We start from the raw sequence: 12996 nt of genomic DNA, 5'->3' as shown, positions 1-12996 counted from the left end.
AGCAGTCTGTTAGATCATCACCTCAGAGATCACTAGGAACAGAGCATGAGAGGGAGGAGCCATTCCTGAGAAATGAGGGCGCATGGGAGTTTTAGTATCCTGTGTCGGCCATTTTGGAGATAACTCCGCCTACTTTAGAAAGTCCATAACATTTTTTGTCATAAGAGCAAATTATTTAATCTCAATTTTGTGATTGCTGACATTTATGTTTTGTTGTATTCATTTATTTATAACATTATGGGTTTTTGTATCAGATTCACAGAAAATACTTTAAGCTAAATTTGACACGATTTGGCTTCCTTTTTTTTATACATGCTGTCACTAGCTTTTACACCACTAAACTGCTAGCCCCCTCCGCTGCTAATACCCCCCAGAGCCCTTCAGGCTAATTTAAATAAAGATGAATGACATTCAGACGACTATTATCTTTGATATTAGTATACTGGTGTGTACCGTATTTTCCGGGCCATTAGGCGCACCGGAATATAAGGCGCATTAGTCCGATGCGCCTTATATATGTAATAATTCCATATATAAGGCGCATCGGACTATAAGGCGCGGGGTCCGGGGGCGGAGCAGAGACGGGACGCGACGCGGAGAAGAGACGCGACGCGACCCGAAGACGAGACGCGGCGACGCGGGGAAGGTGAGTGGGGAAGGTGAGGGGGAGGTGGAGGAGTGCAGCGGACCATACTTACATAGGTCCCCGCTACCGGAGACAGCAGATCTCCAGCGGGAACTGCAGACCACGCGGCAGAAGTTGTTCGTGCCGCGTGGTCTGCAGTTCCCGCTGGAGATCTGCTGTCTCCGGTAGCGGGGACCTATGTAAGTATGGTCCGCTGCCCAGCGCCATACATAGGGCGCACCGGACTATAAGGCGCACTTTGGATTTCCAAGGAAATCCAAGGCTTTTAAGTGCGCCTTATAGTCCGGAAAATACGGTACCTATTTAACTGCTGGTACTTTGTAGGGGTTAAATCATGTGGCAGATGTCCTTTAATTGCCTGGATTTCCATGTCTCACAAATCTGTTTGAGCATACAGAACCACAGATATAACCAGTTAAAGAAATTGTTGGGAATAAAGATCCAATTCACACATTTTTGGGGGCATCTGAAGAGACAATTACCCTTCAACCTCTTAGCCTGACTCATCTCAAGCTCTCTTCAGCTTTTTTTAAGCTCCCATGCATATGCCATAGGACATATGTTGGTAAATGGGTGAGAATTAATATAAAAGAGGGAATTCTAGAAGGGATATTTCATACCTTACCTGAGGGGAGCCTACCACATGGATGCAGTATTTCACACAAAGCACATTTACATGCTGGTGTGTGCCCCCAGGTTCTTCCGTTATCTTCTAATGGCTCCGTTTTTGAGAAAAATGAGCTGTTGACGTCATAATAAGCAGACGACAGAGCCAGAATAGGCTTTTGTGAAGTAGAAAGGAGACCCTGATCCTCATTCACATAATAAAAAAAAAATAAAAAAAGATTTTCTCTAAAACAAGACCATGTGCAGATAAAGGGAAAGCGGATCCTGTTTCAGTGGACATACACCAGTGTGTAAGTGTGCTTCGTGTACAATACAGAATCATTGTGGTAGATTTCCCTTAAAGGACAGTTTGACTGATGGTAGATGTTCAGCATTACGTGCCCACTATTTTTAGTGCATAAAGAAAGAGCACTTTTCCACCTAGTGCAATGATGGCGAACCTTTTGGAAACAGAGTGCCCAAACTACAACCAATACTCATTTACATGTCGCAAAGTGCCAACATGACAATTTAAGTAGTAATTTATTGATCCCTGCTGTATCACAGGTTTCAATCGTATTGGTGTCCTGAGTTCACCAATACAATAGAAAGATGATGGAGAAATTTGGATTGTAGCTTCCCTCCAGGGGACCAAGAGCAGGAGCTCCAACGATAACCCATATCTATCCACACCTTCTTTCTCCTACTGTAGTGCTGGCAGCCAAGGATATTGCTTTAAAATGGCGCTGAGCATGGCACATCCTGGGCTGTCTTGGACCACAGGAGGAAGCTTTGAGTCCTGTCTGGCAAACTCTCTGTTGGCATGAAGGCCTGGGTGCCCACAGAAAGGGCTCTGAGTGGCACCTCTGGCACCAGTGCCATAGGTTCGCCACCATTGACCTAGTGCATAAAGAAAGGGACATGTAATGCTGGACATCTACCATCAGTCAAACTTTAATGGTATAACTTGCTATTATATTCCATACCGTAAGCTACTTTTTGTTTTAAGAAGGTTTCAGTGTTTCCTTCTTATTCACTTTATTATTGTATAAAGGGACAGTTTTTTGGTTCCACTCCATGTTACTGCTTGCTGATGTCCAGCAATTGTTCTTACCTGGCTTTCGCCTCTTTATGTGACACTATATTACCAAGAAATGTGTCTTGTGTCAATCTCTTGGTGCAGAGTAAACACGTCTGAGACATGGTAACTCTTATTTTGTGTGCATCACTTTTGCTTTTCGCAGCCATTCCTTTAAACAGATACTTCTCCGCTTTTAAATAATTCATTGTGCTGTTCTCCTTGGATCAGATGATCTCATACTCCTGTTCTTCAGAGTGGAGTGTGCTAATTTTGTACACGTATGCTAAATTTGTCCTTCATTCTTTAACGTCAATCTCATGAACATGAAGTATATAGGCATTAGAAACCTTATCAAACCTCTGTTAAATTAAATACACAGTTGGAATAAGGTTTAATAATTTTAATTGGTCTTTTAGCAAATTCTCATAGTTGTTGTAAAGCGCTTGCATATTCTGCCACTATTTCAATGTGATTCGGTTTGTAAAGAGAATGTGCTACGAGAAAAGACCTATATTTTCTAAAACTTTTAAGTTTTTATGTTATACAAATTTTAAAGAATTTTTTGTAAATTATTTTTGATGATGCATTACAACATTTTTTTATCACTATGTTTTAAAAAAAACACTAAAATCCTGCCGTTTTTACTCTGGCCACTTGGTCACTTTGGCCACTAGGCTTTATAAAAAATAAACACACCTAACCGAAATGGTTTATATGAGGTATTACTGCATCATTTTTATTGGTCTTTTCTTAAAGGGATTGTCCCAAGATTCAGTGTTATCATCAGGAGATGGGTGATAAGAAAGTCTGACTCTTGGTACCCCTACTAATTGAGAGAATTTATTGCCCATTTATCCTGCCAGACACATTTTAGAACTGTACTCTGCGATTTCCACTGATATCCTTGAGGATAGGGGATAACATGGAATTCTAGGATAACCTCTTTAACTATTTAGAGGATTTTCCATAAATGTCTTATAGATATGTGTTCCACTTCTTGGACCCTAAGCTACCCTTGGTAAAAGAATCTGACACAATGCTCCCTATCCCCTGTTGACAGCAAAGTCCAGAACTACGCTGTTTCATTAACTCCCTTAGTTCCCTGTAGTTACCGTTACACAGTTCCGTTCACTTAGAAGGGTGCTACAGATACAACATAGCTCAGTGTTTGCTGTTTCTGACTTGCTGACCACTGCTAAGAGTCTGGAATGGACTTGGGATAGAGAGCGTCAGAACCCAGTCTTGTGGGTTCATTTTCAAGATGGTGGTGTAAACCCACACCTGTGAGAGAAGGCTGGAGTAAGCTGATCAGTATTGATACTTGGGGCGGTTACAAAAATGAAATGAAAAATGACTTATGTTTCTTTTTTTCAGTGCCTAAAGCACCAGAGATAGATCCTGCAGATTGTATGGTAGCTGATAATTGTGTGACAGTAGCATGGAGAATGCCTGAAGAAGACAACAAAATCGACCATTATGTTCTGGAATATAGGAAAACAAACTATGATGGACTTCCAAGGGTTAAAGATGAGAGGTGTTGGGAGATGGTTGATAATATAAAGGGAACAGAGTACACACTTTCTGGTAAGTTTTATATTATCCTACTTTAAAGTTATAGGGGTGTTTGCCCAGGAAAGAAAGTTCTTAAATTCCATTCCCCTAGTAAAGATAATTTTTAACCCCTTACTTTGCAATCTCAATTTATTGCTGTATTTGCTCTTATAAGTCTTTATGCTGGTCAGTGTAAGATTCTAGAAAGTGGACGGCTCTAGCTCAGCAGACACTTCATGATTCCTCTGTGCTATGAGATGCTGTGTGCTGATAATGTGCTTAGATTATCATGGTACTGGGTTTATCTCTGTCTGTAGTGCTCTCTTACTCCTGCCTCTCTGCAGTACAATAGAAAATATTAATGCCTGAGGAATCTGTCTGACCATAGTTAGAAGTTTATGGTCGTATCCAAATTGTAAACACCAGGCAAAGCTTAATTTGAACATGCCAATTTCCAGTGCTGTATTTACAATCTCTAGTGTTGATGTCTGCTGAGGCAGAAAAATGGCATATTGTCAATTTCCATATGGTAGGGAATAGAAACAGTGGGCACTGGATATACAACAATGTAACAGAACACATTTAAAACGTAAGTAAAGTAAACATATTAATCTTATCAGATCAGCTATAAGTGAAAGCTGGCATCTGCACTGTGAAATTGTGCTGTGGTCATGTCACTATCAACAAAGTACCTTACATTGTACAGCAACTGCGACCTGCCAATCTTATATCAGCCATCTATTCTAAGAATAGGTGATCATTTTTTAAGATCCAGTATCTCTTTAAAGGGGTTGGCCACTTTTCAATGAATCTCTTCCATTAGACATGCCTGCATATATATGTGTCTTTGACTCCTGTGAGAGCATCAGCTTTATCCCCATGCTGCACTTTGCATCTCAACACAACTTCCTGTTTCTCACTCCTTCAGTACGTCTGTAATGGTAGCCTCCAGTGTGTTTTTTTTCTCTCTCCGTCTGTCTCACTGACATACAGAGGGATGTGGGAGGGGGAGCAGCAGGACAAGTTATAATCTCCTGCTGCAGCTCCCTCCTACTTATCAGTGTTCAGACATGTAAACAAAGATCCTACAGAGTGCACAGAGAGTCTGCACACAGCAATAAAGGAAGCATAAGGGATGATGAATCATTGGTGAACATTCAGGCAGTGAATATTTTAAAGGCAGTGAAGGCACATAGGCAATTTATGTTAAAGAGTGGCCAACCCCTTTTAGTGTATTTGTGTATTAGTGATTAGTATACTTCCACTCCTCAATAATAATTACGGTATATCATTTGTGTCATACAGTCCAGCACCGACCAGTACTAATGTAATAAGTCAATGTGGAATTAGTAAATTATGTGCACTTTAGACATAGCTCTATGCCTGTCTGATTGATTATGCATTTTCTGCAGGTTACTTTGTGTTTGTTTTCTCAGGAACTATTGTATTTCATGTTGGTTGAAAAATTTTTGTAATAAGTTTTTTGTGTTTTGTTCGACAAAATATTGAAATCTGGCAAAAATTCTGAGAAATTCTCCATTTTCAAAGTTTGAAATGTTCTGCTTTGCAGGCAGATAGTCATACCACTATAGAAACTACACCACTTTAACGTATGTTAAACAACTTTTACGAAGTCTGTTAACCATGTAACCATTTTACAGGGGTTAAAACAATATGAAAATGTACTATAGAAACTCATTTTTTGGGAAAATACATTCATTTAGGCCAAAAATTACACAGTCACCATGGATTAAATTATGGAATGCTCTGCAAAGTGTGATAACCAATTTCTTCCAAGTATGCCAATACTCCATATGAGTTGGTAAACTGCTGTATGGGCACACAGCCGTGCATTGAATGAAAGCAGTGCCGTTCAGTTTTATTGAGCAAAACCAATATTGGAGAAAATAGCATTTGTGTTGGTATCAACAACTTTTTTGTATCATTCTTCTTTATTGTAATCCAAAAAGAAACAGAATTAACAGAGTATAGGACACGCAGGTCCATCAGATAATATGTAGAGTTCAAATTATATTTCTGAACATGAATAATTACATCATTATACATATACAAGAACATCAAATTTGTTGTCATTAGATCGTCTGGCAGATGTAATATAGGAGATTGCTCTTAAAGCAGGTTATCTTTTGAACGTGTCTATTTGTACCCATGCAACAGTGCTGGGTAAATAACAGATTTAAAACACATTTACTTCAAAGTTCTAACACATGGTGAAAATGTGGACTGGTCAGTGTAAAATAAATGCAAACCTATAGGTCTGTGCGTAGGAGGGTAAGGGAAAGCAGAGGGGATATAGAATAAAAGGAGAGGATGGTGAAGGAATAGGTCAGGAGCGAGTCACGAATAGGTCAAAAACTCGGAGGAGTGTTTGAACGTCAGCCATGGGGCCCATATTAATGAGTGGTCCGTGGCTTTATTATGAGATACCGCTGTGGCCTCTTCCAGACTATGCAGTAGGGAAATTTCCCCAAACCAGTCAGATATAAGAGGGGTACTTGTAGATTTCCATAATCTTGGGATAAGAGCACGTGCTGCTATTAGCATGTATCCCATCAGTGATCTCTTAGCCTTAGTCGCCGAGATAGGGAGTATTGACAGTAAGAGAACTGCCGGCTCATTTTCTAGACCTGTCAGGTCTAAGATCAGCTTGCGCACTAGCTGCCAGAAAGGTTGCAATTTCGGGCACCCCCACCAGATATGGGTCATAGTACCTGGGGCTGAAAGACAGCGCCAGCATCTATCTGGACAGGATGGGTATATCTTGTGCAATCTACTGGGGACCCAATACCATCTTGAAAGCACCTTGTAGTTGGTTTCTTGTGCCTTACTTGAAATAGAGAGTTTGTGGCACAGCTCATACGCCTTGAGCCACTCATCTGTAGTGTATGTCCTGCTGCATTCGTTCTCCCAATTCGCAATAAAGGGTGGGTTGGAAGAACCCCACTTGTCTAATAGGAGGTTATATATAATAGATATGGCATGTGGAGTCTCTGTGTTGGATGTGCATAGGGTCTCAAAAGGTGTCATGTTTCGGTGCAAGTTTGTCCTGTTTTTGATACTACGGTAGAAGTGATCTACTTGTTTGTATTCCCATTGTAATCTTGGAGTGAGATCTAACTGTGGTGATATAGCTTCTAGAGATTTAAGTGACTCAGAGTCCAGGGGATTTTGAAAGCGAAGTGTGGCTGATGTTCTTAGAGGGCGTAAGAAATCTTTGGAAATTCCAGGGGGAAATTCCGGGTTCCCTGTCACTGGGGTAAGAGGGCCGTCAGGTGTAAATAGTGTCGTCTGATCCGTGAATCTTTTCAACGTCTTCAACACTTGGGACGCTATATAAGGAAGGGCTTGTAAAGAATGGTTGTGTGTGTTAAATGCGGTTAGCCAAGGTATGGCAGTTAAGGGGACAGGTGAAAGATGTTCCTCTAAGCTCACCCAGAGTTTGTTTTTACCATGATGGAACCAGTCCAGAATTCTGGCCGCTGTAGCTGCTAAGAAGTAACCCTTGTAATCGGGCAGACCCAAGCCACCTTGTAGTTTTCTGCGTATCAGAGTCTGTCTGGCAACTCTGGGTCTAGATTGTGCCCACAAGAATCGGCTTAAGAGGCTGTTGAGTTTATTGAAGAATACTTTCGGGATGGGGAGGGGGATGGTTTGGAATAGGTAGAGTAGTTTGGGTAATATTGTCATTTTTATGCATCCTACCCTTCCAAACCATGATATCTTTTTGCTGGTCCATTTGGTAAGGTCTACTTTAGGTATCGACAACTTTTAAGAGGAAAAACTTCTGTATTTTTCTATCAGTTAAAAATCCCATTGACATCAATGTTAATTTTATGTCATCTGTTGTTTTTAGTTAGCCAGCCAGCCGTTATACTTGCGTTTTTATGATGGAAAAAACTAAAGGGGCTGCAGTGCTTGCATAACGGATAAACACATGCATAATGGGTATTATCATTTTTGCATTGGAGTCCATGGGAAATGGATAGTCAGAAGCAGTGTAAATTTTTATACATACAGCTAGACATAATACATAGATAGTTAATCTATAAATAGATAGATGTGAGATGTTCTGACAGTAGTGTGAACTTAGCCATTCCCAGAATCATTATTACTATTACTTTCAAAGATTCAGATTGCATGTTATGGGATTCATTCTCTTTATTTCACTTCCATACAGGTTTAAAGTTCGACTCCAAATTTATGAATTTCAGAGTACGAGCATGTAACAAAGCTGTAGCTGGGGAATACTCCGATCCTGTCACACTGGAAACCAAAGGTAATAAATTATGCAGTCTTAGTCATTAAATGGCGCACTATCCATTAAAGTAACTTACATCATCCTCCTCCTCCTAGCTAACTATAACTGTCATAGTCTGCTAAAGCACAACTACTGGGAAAAGCCTAATAGTAATCCCATCCTAATAGTAATCAGAGAAATAATTTACCGCCCAGTTTTATTGGTTTTTTAAAAGCAGTTTAACTCCTTCACGACTGTCATACAGCTATATATGTCCTATTTGTGCATGTCCTCTGCATATAGTACATATATGCACGTGAAGACAATGTACCACTTCAAACGGTTATATCTCCTGAATTTTGGCACCTAAAACACAATTCTGGTGTCCTTTTAAAGAGGAGAATTTCCCCTTTGATGTCATATCAGGTGAAACAGAACTGGGGATATCCACTGTTATATTTACAATCAGGAATTGAGATCTGTATTTGTAAATCCCATTTTTTTGCTACAACTTCTCCACTATCTCCACTGTTTTCTTTCATCTAGAAAATAAATCCTCCTCTTTAATAGGATTCCAATACAGGGGCTTATTTACTAAGGGTCTGCGGCCACATTGTCGTCGGTTTTTCCGGCGTTTCCTGGATTTCCGCCGCTGGGACAGGTATTTAACTGGGGATTGTGTCGCACGCTGATTCGGACTGAGCACGGGATTTAACTTTCAAATTGTGTTGCAAGATCAAGCACTTACATGCACCGGGAAGAAGAAGGTTAACTCCGGCGGACCTGAGTGGGGAAGCGACACACGCAGGATATCGAGCACACGATCTTAGTGATTTGTGGCACAGTGCATGATCGTCGGATCAATCCACTTTCGTGAACTCCGTAGGACCGGGTAAGTAAGTGTGCCCCATTGTGTTTGTAGGTGAAATGGTTCAGGAGATTTGACTATTTAAAGTGATGCTGTCTTTATGTGTATATATGTGCTATGTGCCTGTGGTATGCGCAAATAGGACCTATATAGCCATATGACATGAAGGGGTTAAAAATAATTTGGGAGAATAAAAAATAATTAATTTGGGAGGAACAACATATACTAGGATTGAGGTGTTGTATCTTTTTATTTCCTTATTAAACCCCATGCACTGTGATGTAGGAGAAGGAGAATTTTTCTAGTAGAAACTAATTTACCCCGAGGAGCTATTTCTAAACTACGGTAATAAAGTCAAGATAGAGAAGGAACTGAAGTGGCTGAAGACATGTCAACTTGTTCAAAGCCTTTCACGCCAAAGAGTCACTTCACATTAGTAGGAGCCTGCCTGCACCTTTAACTGGCTGCTGGTGAACACTATAAATGCTGAGAGCTTTTCTGCCTGACATTGTATGAACTACTGGGGATCTGTGAGAGAGGGGATTAACCCTTTTATGCCTGATGATGCATTTCAAAGGTCATTTTTAATGTGTTTTTTTTAGTCATCCTCATGTACTAATTATTTAATGAGGAAAAATATAAGATAAAAACAAGGGCAAACTTAAAGGGAACCTGTCAGTAGGAGTGTCATTTTAGCTGGTGACAGGTTCCAATAGCCTATACTTTGCTGATTTGAAAATATGCATTTATCAGTATTCTGAATCATTCTGTAGTTTATATAATTTTGATTCTCATTACTTGGCTCCCTGCCAGCAGCATGTAGTGAGTCCCTGGGAGGGGGCAACTGCAGCCTGGGAGTGCCTCTGGCCGGGTATTGTAGATCAAATTATTATAAACTATTGAAATGATTCAGAATGCTGACAAAGGCATTTTTCAAATCAGCATAGCATAGGCTATTGGAACATGTCACCAGCTAAAAATCACATTCCTGGTGACAGGTTTGCTTTAAAGGACATCTACCACCAGGATTAAGGACTGAAAACCAAGCACACTGACATATGGTGTGTGTCCGGTCTGGTAGGTTCTGGTTCTTTTAGCTTCTTATGTTCTGTTTTTTTTTACAAAGAAAAAAAAGATTTTAATTATGCAAATGAGCCTAACACTCCATAAGTGTTAATTGAGCCTGAAGCCCTTCAGGCTCATTTTCATAATGTTTTTCTTAAAAACAAGGGCATAGGAAGCTTAAAGAAGAGCAGATCCTGCCAGGGGAAACACACCAGTAGGTTAGTGTGCTTGGCTTACAATCCTACATCCTGGTGGTAGATTTCCTTTTAGCTCTATTTACATATCCTTAATTTTCATAGTGTCATGGTCTCCAGGAATTTTACAGTCAGCACTGAATTCTTGGAAATACTCATGGAAATATATTGTGACTGCCAGCTAGTAACTCATAGAAAGGTGTTTATTGGAAGTCCCTCTACATAAAACAAAGGCTATCTATATGTTCTATTTGTTTCGTTTCCTTCAGCCCTGACCTTTGGCCTTGACAACACATCATCCCATCTGAACCTAAAAGTTGAAGATTCTTATGTAGAATGGGATCCAATGGGAGGAAAGAGTCAAGAGAGTAAAGTAAAAGGAAAAGAGAACAAAGGCAGGTAAGAAGAAATTGATTTGGATGGTTCCCTATCTATATTTACTCTGCCACTTTTTCTGATGTGTCTATTTTAGTAGATGCTTGGATTCCCATTCTTCTTATCCAAGGGCGTGCCGTTAAATAAGACCTGTCACCAGATTTTGACCATCCTGACTAACAATGCCTGCTGATAAAGGGTTACAAGTCCACCCTATATCACCTAAAATTGGCTGCCAGTGAAGCACTGTACCTTAAAGGGGTTATCCAAGTTTACTAATAATTTAGGACCGGACTGGGACGGGCTGTTTAAAAATAATAAAAGTGTACTTATCTCCTCCGGCACTGCAGATGCTGAGAGATAGGGACGAATCGGAGGAGCCGGCCAGAAGCTCCCTGTGCGCCTGGCTTTTGTGCTCCTGTAAACTAACAGGGGCACGGATTGGACGGGCCGCGGCACCGGACATCAGTGGCGCCGGAGGAGGTAAGTATACGTTTATTTTTTTTAAATAGCCCGTCCCAGCCCAGTCCTAAATTATTAGTAAACTCTGATAAACCCTTTAATTACAGATGTTTTTTCTGAAATGCAAATTAGCTTTTCTGACTCATGTCTGGTATCTGTGACATGATGTGCGGGTTAATTCCTTAGTATTTTCCTAGAGCGGTTGTGGTTTTTTTTTTGTGTTCAGTGTATGCAGGGGAGATAGATGTGTATAGCTATACGAATTGTGGCAAACATTCACCTTAAAGATATGTTTGAAGCATCACCCACAAATATCTTGGTACTTGCTTGTGTCTGACAAGGTTTTATCTTTAGCATTACTATTATTATTTCAGGATCACTATTAATTCCACAGTGCTGTGCATTTAATGGTTTTAGAAGACCTGTTCAATTCAGATGCAACAAATAGCTGAATTAATGCAGATTTTAATTTTCTGTGTGAATTGTTACTATATGAGCACGCTAAACATAGATGTAGAATTTTGCTGGATGCAGACTGACACATCTCCAGTCTTATCATCAGTCTGCTCATGTACTATGCAAACCAAATAACTCATCATTGTGCTTGTTTCTGTTGTCTGACAGTGGCCATGTTACCTTGAAGAACAATCCCAGGTGAAGAGAATGTAGATACCATATGACTAGCACTATGACCTATCTCTTGGCTTGCCTGGAATTTCTAGCACAAGACTGTTTCTAACACTAGTTCCCATGCCATTCTCCATGCAAACAATCTAGCCAGCTTTTCCTTAGATCACAGAAAGCATTAGGATTTTGGTTTTTCTTCCATCATTTAAGGTCCTGTTTACACAAGGTGTGATTTTAATGCTGTGGACACATTTGCAGAATATGATCAGAGTTTAAACAATGACCTAAAATTAATTGACAAAAAGGAGAAAAAAATGTCAGGAATTGGAACACAAAGAAGCAGATTTGCGAAATCTGGCAGAATTCTTGGAAAATGTACCACTAAACATGTCTACTGTACATGTCCAGACTACACTGTTTTGTTTTGGAAAGGGGTGGGGGTTATCATGACTGAAAAGAGACAAAAATTATGAATGTGTTCATGGGTTAAGGAAGGTGTAGGTTAAAGAAGTCGTGATTCAGTTTAAGATCTGCTATCTGCCAAAATTTATGGTGAAAGAAAAAACAATCTGTAAGTAAGATGCATGTATACAGATCCACCATACTGTTCAGTTTAGGTTTCAAGACATTTACAACTTCTGGCACATCTAAATTGTTGGTAGGTGCACAAAAACATCCCAATTATCTTTGAGTTATATGACAAATCCAGAATACTGTAGATTTCTCAGTAATCCCATCATAGTTTTAGGCTTACTTGCAGCTTTTATATAAGTAAATAAGCTTTCTGACTTACTTTGCTGATTTACAAAATCCATGCGCTTTCTTTTATCTTTGGTAGGCTGCTAGATTTCTGTTGCTGGAAATATAACTTTTTTTTTTCCTGTATGCATTCATCATTTGTGGGCAAAAACTTGTTGACTTTGTACGTTACAATATTAACATGTTAGTTATATCCAATAGTAAACAGTAGAGTGTGCATATATTGCCCATAAATGATCATTACCTTTTACAGCGTGAGGCAGGGATACCCTTGGCTCTCCAAAAACTAAAAATGATTCCAAAACGCTTGTGTTAAATTTTATTTCTTAGCCCTGCTTGTGTTTTTATTTCTTTTCCATGCTTTCCTATGCTACCCTTTTCATTTGGTAAGTAAATCCTGCCTCTACTTTATGTTCTAGTCCTCTTCTGTATTTGCGGTTGAGATGTGACTCTTCAGTTTGGTCTGTTGAATGGCTTTTTATTTAGCATTTTGCCTGATGCTGT

The 12996-nt window shown here is 39.8% G+C and overlaps 1 protein-coding gene across 5 annotated transcripts in view; it reads left to right on the top strand.

Moving 5' to 3' along the window:
- The window catches only part of FSD1L (fibronectin type III and SPRY domain containing 1 like), a 50072-nt gene that overhangs the window by 24901 nt on the left and 12175 nt on the right, over window positions 1-12996 (top strand). For 3 of the 5 annotated variants that reach the window (XM_072153677.1, XM_072153669.1, XM_072153702.1), the window contains 4 exons: window positions 3708-3917; window positions 8083-8181; window positions 10539-10668; window positions 11731-11760. In XM_072153677.1, the coding sequence (XP_072009778.1) occupies window positions 3708-3917; window positions 8083-8181; window positions 10539-10668; window positions 11731-11760 (469 nt within the window). The remainder of the gene's footprint in view (window positions 1-3707; window positions 3918-8082; window positions 8182-10538; window positions 10669-11730; window positions 11761-12996) is intronic. The other 2 variants (XM_072153686.1, XM_072153695.1) reach the window with 1 other exon arrangement.

The sequence above is a fragment of the Engystomops pustulosus genome, chromosome 1 (genome assembly GCF_040894005.1).
Source record: "Engystomops pustulosus chromosome 1, aEngPut4.maternal, whole genome shotgun sequence".
In the NCBI taxonomy this organism is placed as follows: domain Eukaryota; kingdom Metazoa; phylum Chordata; class Amphibia; order Anura; family Leptodactylidae; genus Engystomops; species Engystomops pustulosus.
The sequence above is the reverse complement of the archived record's forward strand: the minus strand, read 5'-3'. Positions and strand labels throughout refer to the sequence as shown.